At 41.0% G+C, this 19,046-nt stretch overlaps 1 protein-coding gene across 4 annotated transcripts in view; it reads right to left on the bottom strand.

Moving 5' to 3' along the window:
- Positions 1-5,557, bottom strand: part of ATP8A1 (ATPase phospholipid transporting 8A1) — a 95,454-nt gene extending 89,897 nt beyond the window's left edge. For all 4 annotated transcript variants that reach the window (XM_052682514.1, XM_052682512.1, XM_052682513.1 and 1 more), the window contains exon 1: positions 5,397-5,557. In XM_052682514.1, the coding sequence (XP_052538474.1) occupies positions 5,397-5,445 (49 nt within the window). In that variant the 5' untranslated portion in view covers positions 5,446-5,557. The remainder of the gene's footprint in view (positions 1-5,396) is intronic.
- Positions 5,558-19,046: the final 13,489 nt, after the last annotated feature.

The following is a 19,046-nucleotide window of genomic DNA, read 5'->3' on the forward strand; positions in this document are numbered from 1 at the left end:
AAACTGGAGACAGTTGCTGGGAATTCTGAGAATACGGAGCCATGGCTGTCCTTTGTCAGGGTATAGGCAACACCTCAAATAAGTTCATAGTAAAAAGTGTACTTTGTAAGGAATAAATATTTTAAGTTTTTCCAGTAAAAGACAACAACTTCAACAACAACAAAATCCAAATAAATAACCATTGAAACAACAACAAAAAAGCCCAACAATCAACTTGAGCTTTCTCCAATAAGAGAACCCACTAAGGACCATGTTTTGTTTCCAACAAAACTTCAGAATAGGCAACTACGTTCTGTTACATCATATTTGCAGGGCCTCTTTCTAAACCAGATTTGGTAGTAAAGTCTCTAAATTAGCAGTTAAAACAACAATAAATTCCTCTGTACAAAAAGTTTGTACTTCCAATTTTTCCTTCACATAAATGAAGAAATAGATGGAAGGTAAACACAGACAGATTCTGCCATGGAAAGAAAGGGAAGGAAAAATAAACGACCAACTCACTGAAATCAAAGGAACTATTTTAATACACTTTACTTAATGATTAATAACATTATTTTATTCTCAAAGTACGGCATTCTGAAGCTTTAAAAGCTTGATTCTGTAGCCAAGTACATTTCCAGCTCACATTTCCAAAGAACAGCACAGTTCAAAGACAGACAGTGAGACTGAAAAAGTGTGTCACAGTGCCACAATAAAACTTTGATAAGAGAACTAACACTGAGAACCTGGCCTCTGCACCTCTGGGGAGTCAAAGAACAGAAGGGAACTGCAACTGCAATCAATTGCTCTGACCTATTGCTGCTGAGGCTGCCAAGCCTGCACTGCAACTGGATCCAAATTTTCCACTCTGACCCACTGGGAATCTCAACATAGACTGCAAAACACACTTTTCAGGAAAAAGTACCAATAATGAGCATCAGGTCTGTTAAAATGCTACACAATCACATAGTACAGAAGTAGAAACACCTGAAGATATATTAGGTATCACAAGAATGGACAGATTACTGAAAACAACCTGATGACTACCACATAAATTCAAAATAATTGTCCTTTTCATACGTATGTCATCACATCTTACACAAGTTCAGCTTCATCTAGATCTCATGTGGGGAACTGGCCTTTCCTAATATGAAATTGCTGTTAATGTTATTGGCAGACAGCATAACAGCACCTCAAAAATTTCTGCACTTTGTCATCTGAGAGAGTTCACTGAAATCCACAATTGGCTCACTGAAGTGCACTGAGTCCACTGAAATGCACAAAGGAAAGCATTAATGTTTCTATGTAGATTGCTCTGTAAGTAATGCCTCCTTCTTATTTCCATGGAAACTACAACAGATACAAAGAGCACAATAACACTATTTGACAGAGCAAATTCTTAGCTACAAAACATTATTTTTCAACACAGTCACCACCATTAGCTATGCATTCTCACCATTAATGAACAAGAACCTGCACACTGTGCTTTGCACCAGTGGAGGAGATCCACTGTTTCCACCATTGCTATGATAGCATAATTGCTACAAAAATGTTACCCACAACAAAAGATGTTTCATTGGCCCCAAAAGATAGAAGTCAGAAGGCATCAAACTGGACAGTATGGCAGTGTGGTAGGACAGTCCAGCTAAAACTTGCAACATGCTTCACGGTCTTCAAATTGGCATAGGGCCTGGCACTTTTTTGTTTTGCAAAGGAAAGGTTGTCTTCTTCTCTGGCCTGACTCTGCAAGTTCAATCTTTCAGCTCAGTCAGCAGCATGATGTAGCAATCAGATGTTTTGTCTGGGTTCCAAGAAATCCAGATCCTTTCCTATCCTAAAAGCACACATAACTTTATCCAATAAGTGTTGTGTTTTGAACATTTCCTTTGATGGAGAATTCACGCCACCTCTCCACTGAGTGCCATTTTGACTTTGGCTCCTAGAGGTGACACCACATCTCGTCACCAGTAATGATGAGTTCCAGGAAACTGTCACCTTTAGCCTTATATCGATTCAAATTTACATACAGTGTTCTCTCTGTTCCTGTGTGAATACTCACAGGACTCACCTCATGCAAACTTGCAGTATTTCAACACTACCATCATAATTTCCAACCAGCTGATACTCAGCTCCATACACAGCTCCCTGGTGGTAACCTGCTGATTCAAGCAGATAAGCTAATTGAGATGCTCTTCATTTTGTGGTGTGACAGCTGTGCATGGACGTCCAGGACGTCTTTCATGTCACTGTCACCATTGCTGAAACACACCACCTTTCACCGCACTGGGCTCATGTTCAATGTCTGGTCTCCATAAGCATTCAGTAAGTGTCAATGAATGTCAGTGGTTACCATCTTCTCCATGTGAGGAATGCAGTGACACATCTTTGCTTCATATGCACTTCCATGTATGATGCTATTTTTTTCAGACTGCTCCTTTGCTGCCATCTGTCACACATGAACAAAATGTAATGAAATATTAGCAGAAAGGTTCAACCTGTACTGCCACACCACCACCATTTGCCTCTGACACCGTGGGCCAACATAATAAAATAGGAGGCATTACTTTTGGAGCAACACTCATATTTTCAGAAGCTTAGAGACACCTAATAAAAACTGTCAATACCAACCCCACTCTCCCAGAGCGTACATATACATTAATATATATGCATATACATTAATATATGCTCTGTATTATTCCATTTCATACTATTTAACAGATGCATATATTAACTGCATGACTGTAAGTACTCTCAAAGATTTCCCCACGTGTTTTGCAACTGCAGAATACAAGGCACAGATGTTATTTCTGTAGTACCAAACACCCGAAGCCCAGCTAAGATTCTGAGTTATTCGTAGTGAAAAGCAATTTAGGAAATCTCTACAATGTGTTTAGGAGGACCCAATCTTCTAGGTCTTTAGCAGGACTTCATTGGTACACAAACCAGTTCTGCGCAACAGCAGCACTGCCTAATGTGAATCCAGGTTTTCTTTACAAGAAGGGACACTAGAAACAAAATTTATTACAGAAAAGACTGGAAACATGCCTGTTTATTAGTCACAAAGAGCACAAGATACTGCAGAGGTCTGGAAGAATACCATCAAAATATTAGCTGTGTTTTAACCAAATTCTGCTCTCCATGCAAATTACATGTTGTCTTACAGATGTTAAAATGCCTGTAATTTTTATTTTGTAGTAATGTACAGACTGGAGCATTACATCTTCCGTGACTGTGAATGACACACGTGCATTATTCTGTCAGGCCTGAGTTCTTTTCATCTGAGCACAGCAGCCAATTTTTTCTAATAGCAGTATTACTATCTCTTTATGCCAGAGTGAGCTCAGTTCTGAGATGTCAAGGCAGTCCAGACTGATAAGGTAACTCATGATCCACAGAAAAAGTCTCTGAGGCAGAAATTACTTGCTGCAGTGACAGGAGAGGAAAATGAGGTTTTAACCCAAAACATACAACAAAGAAATTCTAGAACAAAGGGAGTAATATTAGCTTGTCTATCACATCCCCTCGAGTCTGTGGCTATTCTAAGGAATGGCCTGTGCTGTAACAGCACTTATGAAACTGCTCTTTGTGATTGCAGTATTAGCAGAACGCACAGAATTCTGTCATTAACCAAGCACTTCCTACTTGCTGCAGGTAAGGCTTTGGGGTAGATCTCAGAAGACAGTCTTACCAATACTCTGCACAATGCTTATTTAAAAGACTCCTGCCATGGCCACAGCTAGGACTGTACGGCTACTTTATGTCACTTTCAAGAGTCAAGGATGACACTCACACTGTAGAACTCTGGATACTCTTAAGAAATAGTAACATTTCCCTATGCAGCACTGTTTACAAATACCAGCAACACAGTCCAAGTTCACCAAGTCTGGAGAAGAAGGAAAAAAGAAACTAAAAGATCCACTGACACTGTGAATGAACTTAATAGAAACAAAATGAACTAGTAAAGTTCACATTAATCTCAGATCAGAAGCACAGATTTTAAATGTCAATCATCATTTTTACATGATCTTTCCTTGAATAATAGAACATACATTAATGCACAGAACAACATAGTAATGCTACGACGAAAAGCTAACACATCTTCTTTCAAAAGTTCTGTTTCTTAAAAGAAATGCCATACATATTTACAGACCAAACAAAGGTATTTTGGAGAAAGCTATCCCTGTATTCAGCTGTCTTGCAGTCAGCCAACCATGAACAATCAGCATTTTTTTTTCCCTTTCAATGCACCTGTACTTCTTAGAAAAACACTTGCTTTTAGGGACCACAGCTGGTCACTCAATAATCCTTAAACTGCTGTAGTTTTGCCACCTTAAAGCAAACACAAATAAACTGGGAATGCTGATTCTAAGCTCTCAGTGGAAAAACAATTGACTGAAATTCAGCACTGAGTGGATGCTTTGCCAGTCTCACTGTAAGCATCTTCTAATTACTGTGGGTACAGCACCACGGCCACTCTGTAAGCACATTTCTGAAGTGCTCCCGGAGGCATACATCTTCTTCACTGCTTCTCAGAAGGCTACATTGTTCTGCTCTCTTGGTCAGCTCACACTGCTTAGGAAGTAAGAGGTAAGCTCCTACAGACAAAAGCAGGTTCTCCCTGAGAAGCATACATGAGAAAGGCACACAGGATGGTTGAAACAGAAAAGATCGAGAAGGGAACAGCCTATTTCCAATATTTATTCTTCACACACTTGCTGGGGCACACAAACACAAAATCAAACAAAAAGAAGTAATCTGCTTGGAAGAAGGAAGGAAGATGCAGGGAGAAAGATGCTACTTCCCCTTCCCCTCACGGCCTGCACCAGGTGCAGTGGCCTGATTTATCTTCAATTGACTTGAACACAGCCCCAGGACTAAGGGCAGCAGACCTGCCTCAGGAGGTACGGATCACTGCGGTGACTCTGTTGTCATTACTCGCAGCCACAGCAAACCATCAGCTGCCCCAACGCGCTGCTACTTCGGCGCTGTTATTTCACACTCGCACTGGAAGCGGTTACCTCCGACGATCGGCGCACACACAGATACTGCCCATAAGGAAGGCGTCCCCACTGAGCCCCAGGACAGAAGCGCGGTGCCCGGCAGCGCAGCGAGGCACAGAGCACGCCGCGCTCCCCGCGGTCACGCAGGCAGCTCCGCCGGAGGCAGATAATGACAGACACACAACGCGACACCGCCCGGAAAGCACAGCGGCAGCACCGCGCCCTAGCGCTCGTTGCTCGGCCGCGGCCCGCGACCACCGCCACAGTTGGGCGACCCCGGGCACGCCGCGGTTGTAGCAGCGGCTGCTGCCGCCCGCCTCCGCCGCCCAATCCCGGCTCCAGGCGGCCGCAACCCCGGCGAGCCGAGCGCACACCCTCCCTGCGGCCGGCGGAAGGCGGGCGCCGGGTGGCACTTACCCTCCGCGCGGGAGCGGATCTCCGACACCGTTTTCTGTACCGCCGGCATCGCCGCGGAGCGTTGGGCGGCGGCACGGCCGCGCTGCACCTGCCCCCGTCCTCGCCGCCCGTCGGAGCGCCGCGGCGAGAGCCGGGGCCCGGGCTGCGCTCAGCGGCGGGACTGCGGCGCCGGAGGCACAGGGCTCGCGCCTCCCTCTGCTCGCGTCGCCGCTCCTTTCCGACAGCCGCGACGCTGGCGCGGCTCACCCGCCGGCCCCTCCGGAACCTACTAACTCCGCCCCGCTTCCCCCCTCCTCCTCTCCCTTCGGTCCCCCACCGCCGTCTGCCGCCCCCGCGGGGTCGGCCGTCGCACGGCTCGCTGCGCCCAAGCAAGCAGCGGCGCGACGAGCCGCTTCGCGTCCCTTTCTCCGACAAGTGCAGGGGTTACGGAGCGCACCCCCCTGCGCTGCCAGGGGAATGGAACGTGCCGAGCCTTGGGCCGCTGCCCGCGCTCGGGGGTGGCCCCGTCCTGCCCGCGGGGCTCAGCCTTGGAGCGGAGGGGAAGGCGGTGGGGCTGAGGATCGGCTCCTGAGGTTATGTGTCCTGACAGTTACGTGGGGCATGGTGCCGGGCCGGCCCTCTGAGAGATCACCGGGGCTTCTCTCCCAGCTCTGTGTTTTTATCACAGCTCGCCATGCCGCAGTTTGACAGCCCCGAATCTGTGCGAACTGAAGCTCTCTGCCTGCGTGGGTTGGTGAAAAGAAGCTCCCAGTTGCAGGCATCTCGGGCTGAAGCCGCATCTTCGCTGTCAGGCTGTTAACGTGACACTCGTTTTGTGCGACTGCAACAGACAGAGGAACGTGGCTGTGGCATGTCGTGCCTGTGCCTCAGCGCAAACTGCCACCTGCGCTGTGTGAGCACGGAGAAAATAGGAATGGTGGTAGGATTTGGAACCGTGGGTCTTGGCACGCTTATGTTTTGCATCCATCACAGTTGGGCATGATAGATAGCTCAGATACTAGGAAAAGGAGATGCTTTCTTTCATGGGAGACTGCATTTGGAAATAAATGCTGTTTTTCAAAATGCCATCAAGTCTGGTCGAGGCTCTTCTTAAAAAACAGTGCTCTTCTGCATTCCTGTTCCAGCACCTCACCACCCTCTCAGTGAAAAATTTCCCCCAATATCTAATCCAAATCTCCCTTCATTTAGTTTAAATTTGCCCTTTTCCTACCATTATCTACCTGCATAAGATGTTGATTTTCCTCCTACTTATGATCTCCCTTTAAATACTGGAAGGCAATACAGTCTTCCCGAGCCTTCTCTTTCCCAGGCTGAACAACCCTAATTCCTTCAGTCTGTCTTCATAAGGGTGGCTATCTTCTGGACCCTCCCCAGAAGCCTTATATCCTCATGCTGGGGGACCCAGAGCTGATCACAGTACTCCAGTTGGGGCCTCATGAGGGCAGAGTAGGGAGGGACAATCACCCCCCTTGCCCTGCTGGCCACTTCTCTCTGATGCAGCCCACCATACTGTTGGCCTTCATACATTTCCCCTCCCCCCCCCCCCCCCCCCAAAAAAAAAAAAAAACCAAAAAAAAAACAAACCAAACACTATAGAGATGGTGACAAATAGGCTTGTCATTAAAATCCACTTTTAAATTCAATTGTCTAAACTTTTTTTCCCCATTATTCTTCCTGTAAACTCTCTGTCAAGCAATGCTTGTTACTCACACCTTTGGGCAACTGGAAATTTACACAGTCAAGTACATAAGGTACTGAAACAATGCTGCTAAGTGCTCATCTGCATTTGTAAATAGTTATTTCACAGATAAGGCCACTATCCACATTGTGAAGAAAACAGTGCAATATTACACAGAGAATAAAGCTACGAATATTTGTTTATGCTGACTTGTAAATGCTCAATGTCCACTTCATTTTAAAATAGACTTTAAAATTTTTTAGTATCAGTAATATTAGCAAAAAAGCTGAGAAGCAAGGCTCTAAGATTTTCTACCACTTGAAGAAAGTTTCCATTTCTTTTGTAACAGTCCCCATCACCTACAGCTTTAATCCAGGAGAAGCCTAGCACCCCCTGCACTTTCTTTCTCCCCCACAAGATCTGCAGACAAAACATGCCAGCCCTTGTACTTCTTTCTTTCCTTTGGGAAATGAATATATGAGCTCATCTAGGGTAAATATAGTGTCACTAAAGAAGTTTCTATCAAAACAAGAATGGTGACATGCAGAGATAGAAACAGGTCAAAATTTGCTTTGCATCTTTTTAAGCAGAGGGCATGCTCTATATTTAAGGAATCCAGTATTTGTTTCTGGATCATCACTTGTTTGTAACATACATAGCAGGGATAGAAGAAGGAAGCAAGTCAGTCATCATAACAGTTAAGGTTATTAATTATACCCATATCATACTTGGAAAATTAGATTGTACCCTGCATCACAGAATTATAAAATCATTAAGGTTGGAAAAGGTCTTTAAGATTGTCTGTTCTAATTGTCAACCCATCCCCACCATGCTCACAAACCACGTCCCTCAGTGCCACATTACACATTTCTTCAACACCTCCAAGAATGGTGACTCCACCACTTCCCTGGACAGCCTGTTCCTACGCCTCACCACTGTTTCTGAAACAAAAGCTTTCCTAATATCTAACTTGAACCTCCAGTAGCAAAACTCACAGTTATTATCTTTCATCATATTGCTGTTACCTGGGAGAGAGGCCAACCCCCATGTCACCACATCCCCCTTTCAGGCAGCTGTAGAAAGCCGGAAGCTGTAGATTTCCTGAGCCTCCTCTTCTCCAGACTGAACAATCCCAGTTCCCTCAGCTGCTTCCCCATAAGACTTGTGCTCCTTTTGTGCTTCCTCTTTGAAGAGAATCTGTATTTTGAAGTATGCTAGAGCTCTGGTGGAACCAATTATTACTTTCATACCAGACTACATTTTAGCACAAAAGACGACAAGCATATCCCCAAGGAATAAGTTGTTTCAGATAGAGAAAAAGGCATTGCAGTGACAGCTGAAATGCTGAGCTAGTAATATTTTTACAATTTTATTTTACAAGTCTACTCATAGGACAGAAATTTATACTACTTCATAGCTTAAGGGATTAAACTAAGTTGTGAGAAAGCATTCTCTTCTGATCACTTCATGTTTTGTGTTATAGACTACTAAACCCAACTGAAATCTGTTCCTGAAAATGGTATAAACACTTTTTTTTAAAACTTTAAAGACACATGCTTCCATTATTTAAGATAAACCAACTCTCCTCTGTAGTACCACCACAGAAGAACCATTGCCTTTAAAATGAATGGACATACTGGGAAAATGAGATCTATAGGCTTGACGAATGCATTTTTAATAAAGGAAAAAATGAGGTGTGTACATTTGAAGTTGTAACAGATTTGACATGTGTAAAAAAATTTAATCCAGTATTTTCCTGTGATGCTACTAGTGTTTATGAATTGGTGCAATTTTCCTTTGTGACATACTGTCAAAAATAGATGTCTAGTTTTCATACAATAGTGGAAAATTAATACTGTAACTACTGCTTCTTTTCCAGCACTGCCTCGAAAGAAGTTACATTTTTTTGCTGGCTTCAGTCATACATCTCATGCTTCGTAAGGTACTGCAGCAACTAGAGACTGTGAAGCTAATATCAAACTCTTACAAATATTTGAAGCAACACTTTGTTAGGTTAATATATAAAATGCTCTGATGGCATGGGGAGTTCTAGGTGAAATTTTATGAATAGACGTATCTGAAATTTAAGGAGTTACAGGGAAGCAACCCAGGATTTTACTTTGTTGATCTTTGAGGTACTCTCAGTGAAATTGCTAGCAGTTTACTATGTATTTTAACAAAAAACAATGTATCTTATATCTGTTTAAGATAAAATATCAAATTTAAGATAGAAGTTCTAAAAGACAATGTTACATTTCTATAAACTCCTACATAAACAAAGGTGTAATTATGGCAACTAGATTTATACTCTCAGCTGAGCTGCAGCAAATGTTTAATCAATTGCTGTAGCAGTGCCTGCAGTTCCAAGTGTATAAACAGTACTGGAGAGCAAAATAGAACCAAGTAAAAAGAAACAAACCAGACTGAAAGGCAGCATAAATGTTTCTTACCTAAGTTTCCCGCATGCACTGTTGGATTCACAGCCAGTGCACTGAAGGAAAAAGCATGGATCCAGATTCAAATTTGGTTGCTGTGGAAATCTGCAAGAGTGTTTTCTCTAATGTGCATCATGTATTACCTTGTGGTACAACTGAATGGCCACCAGACCTGCTAGCCTCTGAAAAGATGTGATCTCACATGCAAGAGGAAACCTTGGTAGTCAGAAGCAGCCAAACTATGGATGCCCATGATAATACAATGCACGTACGGTCAGCTCTTAGCCTGTTACATAGCTTGGCTTGGAAAGTCAGTTAGATATATGAAGCGAGCCATCAGGAACATTCATTCTGGTAAAAGAAACTGAACATGTCAGTACTTCTTAAAATCCTCATTATTGTTTTCTGAGAAGTGTGTGGGCATCATATTTTTTATTATTTTAAATGTGAAGGAAATTGAAGCTTTTTCTTTTCAAAAAAGAAAAAAAAAAGCTTTGTCATAATTAAGTTTGGATAAAACAGTAACGGAACGGGTGCAAGCAGAAAGGGGCTATGTGAGAAGAAATCCTTGGGGACATCTGCTGTTGGCAATTGTGCCATACAGAGGTGTCACATAGACTTCCAAACTTCGTGCTATACATCTTCAGGGCTTTGAAAAGGTGAGACAACTGCATTCCCTTCCTGAACCTACCAGGGGTCTGTTTTATGATCTTGCCTCACTGGCTATTAAGTGCCATTTCTTCACCATTGGAAATGTTTGTAGTGAACTTTTTCCTCTTAATACTCATTTCCAGTCCCATTAGAGTGAGCTCCTAATATCAGTGCTTAGCCTTTTACAGATGTTCAACAGCATGCAAGACTGGGCCAAAATGACTGTCATCTCAGAGACTGTTTATTACAGGGTTGCCAGTACCACAAGACCTCGTATATTGTACAACAGGATAAACAACAGAAAAGTAATACAGAACTGAACAGCTCAAGGAGGATGCAAAAATACAGGTCTGTGTGTACCTTCCCCCTCCTCCCCTCCCCCCCCCACCCTCCAACCCCCAAGAGACTCAGAGCAGTAAGATCTGCGAGGAAGAACATCATGCTTGAAATAAAAGCCACCAGAAAGCAAGGCAAAGATCTTCTTTCTCACAAAGCCACTCGGCATTCATCCCAGGTTCACTACTGCTATAGAATTCTGCAGATGTCCTTTGTTTGTGAAGCTGCAACAATTGCTTGGCAGGCAGATAGTGAAAGCCCTTCTGGGCCTTTCAGTTTAGCATTTTGGCAAACAGATTTATCACATAAAGAAGAAGCATGGGAGAAAACCATTGTTGGCATGTAAATAAAATGAATCGGGAACAGTGTGGCCAACCAGCTGTCCTCTTTGTGGACAAACACACAAATACTTGACTAAAACCAGAATAATAATAAGCAGGTGTTTGTATTACCTTGGTTTCTGTGAGGAAAACATCTAAGAAAATATTAAAAGGGAAATGACAAATGGATTTCATGAGTTTATAAATTATAAAGCACAACCATTTGATTCTGCTAGGAAGTGATTACTTTCACTTACGAGAAACAGGTGCAAATATAAGCTATATGGTTTACACTGATGGCAGTAATACACTTCACTGCTACATTCCTCCATTTTATACTGGCTTTAGTATTTCTGATTTTAAAGATGTTATAAAACAATAAACATGGAATAAGTGGATGATGAACTGGGCCCTGAAGTTTAGATCTAAAGCAGCTGCAGATACGTTCCTGATAATATCAGTCAGAAGTTGATATCCAACTAGGTAAAATTCTAAGAGAATATGAAGGGAAAACAGGGAGAGACTCCATTACAAAAAATGCTTTCAGTTCAGCAGCTTTCAGGCAGCTACCAGAAGCACTGGTAAGAGGTTTAAATATCCACACAGATACCTCCAGGATACCTTCTTTCCTAAAAGGAAGACACATCAGCAATCCAAAATCCACCCAAGCCAGGATAAATTCTGTTAAACAAAGCAACACCCATTGTAAGCTGGCTCTGTATGCTACAGCAGCAAGCAGGTGCCACTCGCTCTGTAGTATCAGAGCAGTACAGTGTGCACTGCCTGTTATCTTAAGGTGCTGTAGCTTGACAACTGCAAGCAGTCTTATCTCTCCCTGATTTACTGCACCTGAATAAAAAACAGAAGACCTTGTAAGAGAGAAAATAATGCATTGTATGTAAATTCCTACATTAAAAACACTAAATAATCACTTAATTGAGAAACTGCTGAGCCTTGCCAGAGGTGCAGGTGGTCAACCCAATCACTAGTTTAATGTTTTATGATATTTCTCAGAAGAAAACAACAAAAATATTGTCAGCTAAAATTGGGCAAGTCACACTTTGGAAATTCTAATCTTGTGTATTCTCAATGCAGTCACATTTCAATGGCTCAGTGTCTGAAGATCGCATATTTTGATGGACACAGCCTGATCCAAGAATACAGGAAGAGAGTGGAATTCATTTCTGTAATAGCTCTTTACCATGTCTCCACTCCTGTCAGGAGGGCAGTTATTGGGTTAACACCCAGGAAAGAAAAATTAGATTTCCCTTGATCTTTAAAATAATTCTTTGAGACAACTGTACACAAGACAGGAGTGAAGGAACACTGTACAAATCAAAAGAAAAGGCTGTGGTTGCATAGTTAAAAAACAATGGAAAAAAGCATCAGTACTAAAGTACACTATTTGTAGAATAACAGGAAGCTCATGCTCTCAGGAGGCTTGTGGAAAGCCTTCTGGTATTTGAACCTTAAGTCCAAATACCAGTTGAAACTCTAAAGTTTCAATTGCTAAGTGTTGAAACTCATGACTAACCTAATAGTTTTAATGAAAGTGAAAATTGTACTTTGGATTTTTGTTTATTTTGGTCTTGGTTCTTGAACAGCTTTAAAGCTATAGCCAGTTTCACTGTAAGTGAGAAGTCACAGATGGCTGCTTGGTGAATTGTATGGGCAGGGGTTTTGGGAGTACATGATTTTAAAAAGGTACCTTCCAAACCAAGCCATTCTATGACTAGTTTTCACATCACTATTGTGAAAACTTTCTTCTAACACCTTCCACATTTCAGTAAAATAAAAGTTCAAAAAGAAATCCTAAATACACTGAAAATGACAGGATTTTTTGCTACTGAACATAAGAGTAGCAGAGTACTACCCAATGTTTTTAAGCCTCTCTTATTAGTCAGTAAAATAAAAACAAGGAACTCATTTCTAATAGCAACTACAACAAAGTAGCTCCAAGTAATGAGATGCTATAAATTAGCATTATTTTGTGACGATATGGTCTATTGGTTTATATGTTTTCTTTTTGTCCGCTGTAGAGAAAGGTAGTGTAGGACAAACAAGGAAAAAAAAAAAAAAAAAGAGGAGGGCAGAGAGGCATTCTCATACAGTTTTTAAAACAACATAATATAATTCAAAGGAAAAGCTCAACAGAGCAGCAAGGTCATGTGCTGCAGCAAGTAAAGATTAGCACAAATTCAGCAGCCATAGAAATAAAGGAAAGACACTACATACCTCCACAAGAACCCAGGTATACAGGGATCACCAGCAACATACCTTGTGCTCCACTGCCAGCCCTTACATGAGGTCAAAGAAGGGGTGGATGTTGGCTTCACCATGTCTGGTCATTCAGGTACATTGCATACACCTGAGCTCTCCTGGTTGGCCCTGCCTTCCCACTGGGTGTCAATCAGTGTTTCAAGCCATGACTCAGCATTTCTGCTACACATAGTTACTAAATTAGTCATTTGGTTGTGTGGAGCCTATGTTGGATGTATATCACCTTGTATTTTACTTTCTAATGCAGCGAAAGTCTGTCTACATCATTCATTTAGCTTTGCAGTATCACAGGAAAGAGAATTACAAGACTACTTAGATGGGAAATGCAGCCATTATGCATTTAATAAAGAACTTTCAGAACTATTTCATTTCAGGAGCTTATGAGCAACTGATACAATGAACAAAAACATCCCACTTTCTGTGTAACAGTATCCATTTGTATGTATGCACTGGATCCAGCGTATACCTAGGTGCCCACAGATAATATTTACTGTTATAAAACAGCATTATTTTAATGGATTGATCCATTATGCTGATGTAATTGTAAGCATTTGCAACACATATGTGCTTTTACAGAGGTAATAAATATAGACAAATCTGAGGAATTAGGTCATTGGCTCTGTACACAGAGCCTTGCAACATTGGGCCCTTTTGAAATATTCGAACCATGTGCATTTATGAAATTGTTTTCTTGAAGGGTGTACTCAGCTAATGTTCTGCATGACCTTTAAACTAAATAATGTCCTTGTATTGGGCTCCTTACAGAATGAAAACATACCCCATGGTAGGAGCCTCTGAAAAGCCTCGAAAATTTCTAATATGGATAGAGGGAATTTAACATGACAGATGCCCATTCTTCTTTGTTAGGGAGGTGAGAATTCATGTTTTATTTTTGATAAGTTTGACATGCCAAAAAATCTCTATCAGTCTGTGTAGTCAGCACTGTAACAAATTATTTCACTCATTCTCCTCTGTTCCCTTTTTATTTATTTTTGAACTATAATAATTACATTTCTGTTTTTCAGAAAAAGAATTTGTTACATGATTAGCCTGTTACAGCTCTGTACGTCCTGTAATGTGTTTACATTGTAATAGGCCAGATTCATTTTAGATATAGATTCTGATAAAACCAGTGGAATGAATGAAATCAAATGAAAAAAGCGTTGGCTGGCAAGTTGAGTTTTAGAAAAGTGTGTACTGTGCCAGCTATAGATCTTCAATTAGTCCCAAACAATGCCTTCTATCCAACTGGATGACTTGGCAGAAACAAGATGATCACAGCTCATGCTTACCAAGCACTTTGAACAAAGTGTCTGTGCTTTATGGATCTGTTCCCGGAGCAGCCGATATCTCCTCTAAATCTGAATTTAGGTGAGTGTTTTAGTTTAACATGTAGGATCTTAGGGGTAAAGATGGGCAGAATATTTCTGTAGAAATGGCATCACTCAATGCTCAAAGCTTGGCTGAGTTCTCGGTGTGGCAATTCAAAGGTTTATCTGTGTGTATGCATGTGGTAACTCTTCCCCAGGAGTCAGAAACTATCACTTTTAAATAGTGTTGGGAATGTAAGATGCACCCTGATCCTCAGCAGTCATCCAGCTAAACTCCTGGCAAATCCTTTTGTATCATATTGGGCCTATTTTTGGGCTGATTTTTTCTGTAGTGTGAGTGCATGGTTTTTCAGTGGGACCTCTAAAATTTGTTTTGGATTTTAATGATCCTGAGTGAGTCTGCAAGTTAATTTCTTACTATGAGTGAGCAGTTTCAGACTTCTGAAAGTAGATTTCCTCATCTTCTTCAGTGCTTTTCCATGTGAATGCTGAAAAGGTAAAAAAAACTTGTGAAGTGCATTATGTGTTCAGGATATGCTCAGCACCAAAATTGCAGTGATTCTTTCCTGTCATCTGCATTGAGTGGCTTCCCTGATGTAGACATCACTAAGTCTACAGCCACAGTACTCCAGTACAACGTCTCTCTGTGAGTCATGGCCTAATGGCATTACAAGGTCTGCAACAGCTGCTACAGAGACATATTTGTGAGTCATCTGAAATCCTACTATGAATAAAGCTCTAATCCAGCATCATGGCCTATTCTGCTAAGAAGAAATGCTAAATATAAATAGATTTGTAACAGAATGCAAATAAAGTGGAAGGTTGGTAAGATTTGGGAGGAGTGAAAACACTTCATTAACCTAGAAAAGGAAAAATGAAGGGGAAATGAAAATGTATTTTTCTCTAAGTGTTGCTTTTCCATGTCTCTTTTAGATCTCTAGAGCTACCAACATCCTTTTAGACACCATGAAATGGATTTAATATTTATCTGTGAGAAAGGAATCAGAAAATGTAGATTACTGAGTGAAACAACTTGCTATTACACCAGATGCCTGGAAACTAAAGCAGATTATTTAGGGCTTGAAGTACAGGTATGAAATACTGTATATACAGTTCAGTGCATATATATATATAGAAATACAGTATACATGGGTGACTATCTCATTGACTGTGAGCTGCAAAAGTACCACCAGCTTCAGTAATGCCAGTTTTCATTTTGGGTCTCTTACCAAGATGATTTGATGCATATTTATATGGATATATTCATGGATATAATGATTAACTTCCACTAAACCAAAAAATACTGCCTTATATATATATATATCTATATCTACATATTATTTCTCAAACATTAGTTTGCTGAAAAAAACCTCTATTTTCATAGGAACACAATGTGAACTGAAGTCCAGAGAGGTGAGTTTCACTTTCTTTTCCCTGCAGTGCTCTACACTCAGCTGAATCCTGTGTTAGTGAACACAAAGATCAGAATTAAGAGACTGAATGTGGTTTACGCAATGTCTTGATTTTAATAAGCTTATTTCTTACTTTAAAACCTGCTGAGATGGTAATCCATTTATATTTCAGCAATACTAGGCACAGCTGTAGAGTGCTTAGGACCCAAAGAGCAGAGTAGTCCTAAAGGAAACGGAACTGTGCAAAGCTGATTAAAGGGTAAAGTATACATTTATCAAGACAAATACTGGAAAAATGGGGAAAAAAAATTGTCTGCATTGAATGCTTTCCTAGGAAGTGGGAGGGGAAAAGGAAAAACTTTGTGTAAAAGGAAAAACTCCAGTGTAGAAGAACAGCATGCCCTACTCCAATGACAGTGTCCCCTTTCTATTTATTTGTTTTCTTCATTAAGCTGGAAAGCAGATGCAAATTTAGCTCCAGATAATTCCTCTCATTTCCTGCAGTGATTTCCACAATTGTCTCTTTACCAGTAAAATATAGCTGTTAATAGCTTTTGGTGACATTTATGAAATTCTCAGTTTAGAACAGAAAAAGAGTACTACTAATTTTTCATTACTCTCTATTATAAGGGCAAATATAGAAACCTAAGTAGAACAAGTATTTAAAATAACAATTTATAAATATGTGTATTATTTTTACGATTATTCTAAGCACTTCATGCATGTTTATGGAGAACCAAGTTAGAGTGGATATCAGTTTAATGACTGGTAACGTTGCATCGTTACCACATGTGCAGTGATGAAACAGCAACAGGCTCATAAATCAAAGCAATGACTCAGCATTCAGCACATGATCCCTGCCTTACTTTCCCTTCCTAAATAAAATGTGGCAGTGAAAAGAGACTAATTCCTTTTTCTTGTAGAGGAGGAACAAGGAGGAATAGAAACCTGTTCATGCATGCTGCTGATTGCCCTGGTCTCAGTTCTCTGTTGGAGTGTGGCCAGCTTTGTTTACATCCCTTTAATCTGTCTTCTTCCTCCTGATAGGAGCTGTGCTGCCACCTGGGAGAAAGCTATGGCTCCTGCTACAAGTGACATGTTGGAGTATCAAGTATATTTGAGCAATATGATCACAGGCCACCTATCAACAGCAGATTCTAAAAATGGAAGCTGTGGAGTCATGCAAATGCATAGCATGATACAAGTGTGTTAGATGTGTCAGTCGATGCTGAGCACCACTGCTTCATGAAATTTTTTCTTGCACAGAAGCTGAGAGAGGCTGCAAAAGCTGGAGCTCTTTTTTTTTTTCATGCATCAAGTGTCAAGATAAAACCAAGGAGATACGTACACTAATTGGATTACTGCTGGTTGCATGAGAACATTATCTTTACTTGGCCTTGTGATTAAATCATTCATGGGGGTATGATGCCATCACCAATAAAGGGCATATTATGAATGATGTTTGACAGGTAATAAAATTCATATTATTGGTTGAAGTCCCTGCCTTTGCACATGTAGCTGTGAATAAAAAATGTTTATGAGTTTGTCCTTAAAATTTCTGACCCAGACAGCAATTCTAGTGAGTTTTTTTTGTTTTTGTTTTTGTTTTTGTTTTTCTGCAACAATCTATTCATTATGATATATAATAATGGAGAAGAAAGAAAAAAGCAACCATGAGTGGTCATTTACAGAACTCAAGTGGGACATTCATTCATAGTATAATAGAGAATAGTGATTACCCCCATGAGATGCTGGTAATCTCTTCTCAAGAATTAGTATAGGAGACCCATTCATTCCCTATTCTGCAGCATTTATGAATTATTCAGTTAATCCTGTCTCAGGAGATAAACGTTGCATGTTATAGAAGTTCATACTATGCTATTTATTAGTTTAGCTCAGTATCAAAGTCTTCAAGTTTGCTTTTCCAAATGCCAACTATTATTGTTTTAGTTCTCATATTTTGTTTCTTATCACTGAGATTACAAGAACCACCCCCATCTGTCTTTCTGCTTGACAAGTTTTCTGAAATTGAATCAATTAAAAATATTCAATGTTGTTAAAATGTATAGTAGACATTTTGTCTCAGATATTAGCAGTATCTGTCAGTGACTAAATAAATACAGCTTGTCTGGTTCTTCTTACGCCTTTGAAGACTTTTATAATGTTTTAAACTTTATTTTTGATTCAGGTCTTATGTTGACCATGTAGTAAAATTCAAAGTGTTCTACACATTTGGTTGAAAAAGGTTTGTCAGATTTCAAGTTGCTTGCTGGAGTGCACTGGATGCCTCCTGGCACAGGTTGCTGCTACCCTTTGTTTTTCTCAGGGCTGCAGTCTTTGCAACTGATTCTGCAGAACTTCAGGTGAGTTTGGCATTCATTTTTAAAATGACTCTATATTTCTTATATTACACTGTGAAATGGGACATGACCTTTAGCTGATGCAGCTTTCATTTTGCACCCTCTTATCCTTGCAGCGCAGTGCAGAGTGGCCAAAAAATAACTTTGCTTCGTGGGGAACTCCTCCATGTGACTGCAGCCTCGCAACTATGCTGCCCAGACAAAGCAGCAGCAGGCAGGCCTCATGCCCTGCTCAGCATACTGTCAATATCCTGGTGGTTTTCCTAGGCTTTTGATTTCTAGGAAGTAGCTGACCTTTTCTACCCCTGCTAGAAGTCTCTTTCATTCTCTGCATGTGCTTAATCTGCCATTACCCTCGTGCTGACAATCTGAGGCTTGCTCGATCTGACAGGAGCCCTGTCTCTAGGAAAACAGGTCGAGCTGCCTAAAAGTCCTTGTCAGAAATATTTTCCTGATGGCATCACAGTGTGAATGTGACTGTTTATTCTGAAAATACATGGACAAACACATATACGTGGGCACTGGCTGATAATTCAGCTTTAGATATAACCAAGTATAAGTATGTGGCATCTGATAATTCACCTGAAAACTGGCCAGTATGAGTGAAGCAATACACAAGAACCAGTTTTAGTAATCAGAGATGACTTTGTGTTGACAGAAGATTAACACAGTTTATGCGCAGGCCCTGTGCTTAGGGCACCTGTGCAGCAAGGATGGCTGTCATCCTCAGTGAGCATCTCACGTTTACTGCACAGACCTGTCAGGCCTTTGCAGCCCTATTTCCAGGCTGACATTTTCTGAAAGCTTTTTCTGTCTTGCTATGATAAAAACAGCAAAAACTGAACCC

Source organism: Tympanuchus pallidicinctus, unplaced genomic scaffold (genome assembly GCF_026119805.1).
Source record: "Tympanuchus pallidicinctus isolate F22 unplaced genomic scaffold, pur_lepc_1.0 scaffold2, whole genome shotgun sequence".
In the NCBI taxonomy this organism is placed as follows: Eukaryota; Metazoa; Chordata; class Aves; order Galliformes; family Phasianidae; genus Tympanuchus; species Tympanuchus pallidicinctus.